At 36.8% G+C, this 2711-nt stretch overlaps 1 protein-coding gene across 1 annotated transcript in view; it reads right to left on the bottom strand.

The window, feature by feature from the left end:
- The window catches only part of hspb9 (heat shock protein, alpha-crystallin-related, 9), a 3825-nt gene extending 2431 nt beyond the window's left edge, over window positions 1-1394 (bottom strand). The window contains exon 1 of the mRNA XM_014024387.1: window positions 1026-1394. Coding sequence (XP_013879841.1) covers window positions 1026-1225 — 200 coding nt within the window. The 5' untranslated portion in view covers window positions 1226-1394. The remainder of the gene's footprint in view (window positions 1-1025) is intronic.
- Between the last annotated feature and the right edge of the window lie 1317 nt (window positions 1395-2711).

Raw genomic sequence — 2711 nt, 5'->3', positions numbered from 1 at the left:
GTGTGTGTGTGTGTGTGTGTGTGTGTGTAGGTAAATTTGGTTTCATTAAAATATAAAGAATATATAAAGTTGTTCAGACGTTCTTATTTTTTGACGCTCCTCCTTTGGGTCTAAAAAAGCAGAGCTCTTCTCTCCATGTTCAACTGATTGAAACTTTGTGAATCTATTTATTAGGATTCTTTGTAACATGCAGTATATGATTTATGCAGCCAAGGATAACGTATTAGAACAGTTATATTCTTTCTAAAGTCCAAAAAAAGAGACAAAACCCTTTTTTCCCTCTCACCATTGTTTGTTTGTGTTTGCTTGTTTTTTCTTTTGTTTGAGTTGACAGCAAGCTGCTCTCTTTAATTTCAGATTATAAAAATGACTACCTCTGCTTTAATCCTCATGAATCTTTGTTAACAGAATTTTGCTAAAGCAAGACCACACATGTACTGCTAGATAAAGACTTTGTCTCCAAACGAATCATGGTTTTCTTCCAGGGCAGTAAGACTCCGGATGTAGCAGTGGTGGGAGTCACTGAATGCTTTAATGAAGGGAGATTAATTTCTTATATCCACTGAAATTTAGTAAAACTTTTGTGTAAATTGTCTGATTGCTCTCATGTTTCTGCAGACCTCCAGCTCTACACCAGAACTTGACCAAACTGGACAGTGCTACCATGTCAACAGAGCCTGAGGCTGCAGATCTTTACTGAAGGCTTCCCATCCAAATTCTATCAAATCTTTTGAAAGCAGATGGTCAGATTCACATTAAAGATTTTAACTGAGTCTTTTAAGTCTTTTAAATCTTGGACCAGGTTTTTATCTTGTTGCTTTGGAAAAAAGGTAAAGACCCTTTATTGTTTGCTTCATACTATCTGTTTATATGATGCTGGCATCAAACAGCTGGTAAAGTTACTCAGCTGTTTAGAAGCAGTTTTACCCTCAGTCACATTGCTGGACCAAACTGGTTTTAGCAGTTTTAGGCAAAAGCACTTCTCCCAGCTTAGATGTGTATTATTTCCTCAGTATTATACATACCCTGCTAATGTGGATGAAAGGACTGGAAGCTGGCTAAGTGTGAGCAGCGGCGGCCTGTTGTGAAGACTTTCAGCCAGCTTGGATCTCCTGCGGAAGAAGTCCTGTTGCAGAAAGGAAACAGGGCTCAACAGCTCCTCCTGGCAGAAAGAAAAGTCGTCATCACCAAACAGGCTGTCCAAAACTGTGTACTGGGACATCATGATACCGATGGACACTGCTCGATATAACAGTTGGTTTTGTTATATCTCTTCAGCTTCCTCAGTTTAAGTCTTGACTTGTTTTGAACATTCTCAGCAGCAGTTCTTTATATACTTCAGCTGCTGCACAGGAACCCTCCCATGATGCTATTTAAAGCCTGTGAGCTCACTGCAGTGTGTCATCATGTACCAGTGAGGTCAGGAATGCCCTGCTACTCATCAAAAAGCTAAAGAAAGCCCTTTGGTCATGTCTTATTTTCAGCATGTGGCCTAGAGGAGGTGTCCCTTTTCTTTGGGAGGCATCACCCTGACCCTGATATAAGTCTCATAAATAAAGTGACTAAGTTTTACTGTTTGATGATATGGATGTAAGCCATTTAAAAATCAATTATTTTYATTTATGAAAACACACATATACCTATATATTGATGCAATACATTTGGTTTATTGTGCAAATGTCTTTTTTTAATTACAGTCTTATAAGAAATAAGGTAACATTGTCAAAGATTGTCAATTTTTTTTAACACATTTCCTGTTGGAATTTGATCCAATAAGACAAACTTAAACATGTGGCACATTCCTAACAGGTTATAYTGAAAACCTGAGTAGTATCCAGCCAGGTCTGACCTCTGAGTTGTTTTGACAGAACACTGTTGTCTCATTTGCAGCTAATAAAAATRTTTTGAAAACAAATCCAGAATAAATTTGAATCTATTATCCCTACTTTTTTGTTTATTGAGCAACTGTGTTCATCAGAGTCCACAACTTTGACTGGAACTYAGTTTGGTTTTCAACTCCAGTTCTTTATTTTAGGGTGGAAGCTTCTTGTCCTTAAGTTTTAAAGCCCCCAATTCACATTACTTTATGCTGAATACTTTCATGATTTTATTCATGTATTTCACATCTTAGTTATTTTTTTTTACAAATGCTTCAAAACAGTCCAGGTGACCTGCTTAACCAAACAACATTTTATGATTCAAGATGAATAAATGCAGTTTCTCTGTTACAGGTTTCAAACTTTGTTTTCAGCCCAAGTTTATCTCTTGGCCCAGTACGGTCTTGTAAACTCAGGTCATCCTGTATTTACCTGTATGCAATCAGAGACCTGCCAGATTAAGTTTACAGCTCACACTGATGAGTAAAGAGGCTATAACCAGTAACAAACCTCAAGGYACAGTGGTAAACAGTGTCCAAGATCTGGAGACATTTGACTCATGTWCAGCACATCACCATATACGTACACCATATGATAAAACTTCAGCAACCAAGTTAGCAAAATGAGCATTAAATGATCGCTCACAACCAAGACAAAAAACTAATTATTAACCATTTGAAACACTTTGAAATAAACTGCTGGTAAAGTTTTCAATTAAAATTTTAATTCAATTCGCTTCATTCATAAAGCACCAGTTCACATCAAAAGTGATGCAGGGCTTTGTGCAAAAAACATTCACAGACATAATCCTATTTATTAATAGTTATTTAGAAG

The sequence above is a fragment of the Austrofundulus limnaeus genome, unplaced genomic scaffold (genome assembly GCF_001266775.1).
Source record: "Austrofundulus limnaeus strain Quisiro unplaced genomic scaffold, Austrofundulus_limnaeus-1.0 Scaffold420, whole genome shotgun sequence".
NCBI lineage: Eukaryota > Metazoa > Chordata > Actinopteri > Cyprinodontiformes > Rivulidae > Austrofundulus > Austrofundulus limnaeus.
Note: the sequence above shows the minus strand (reverse complement) of the source record. Positions and strands in the feature narration are given on the sequence as shown.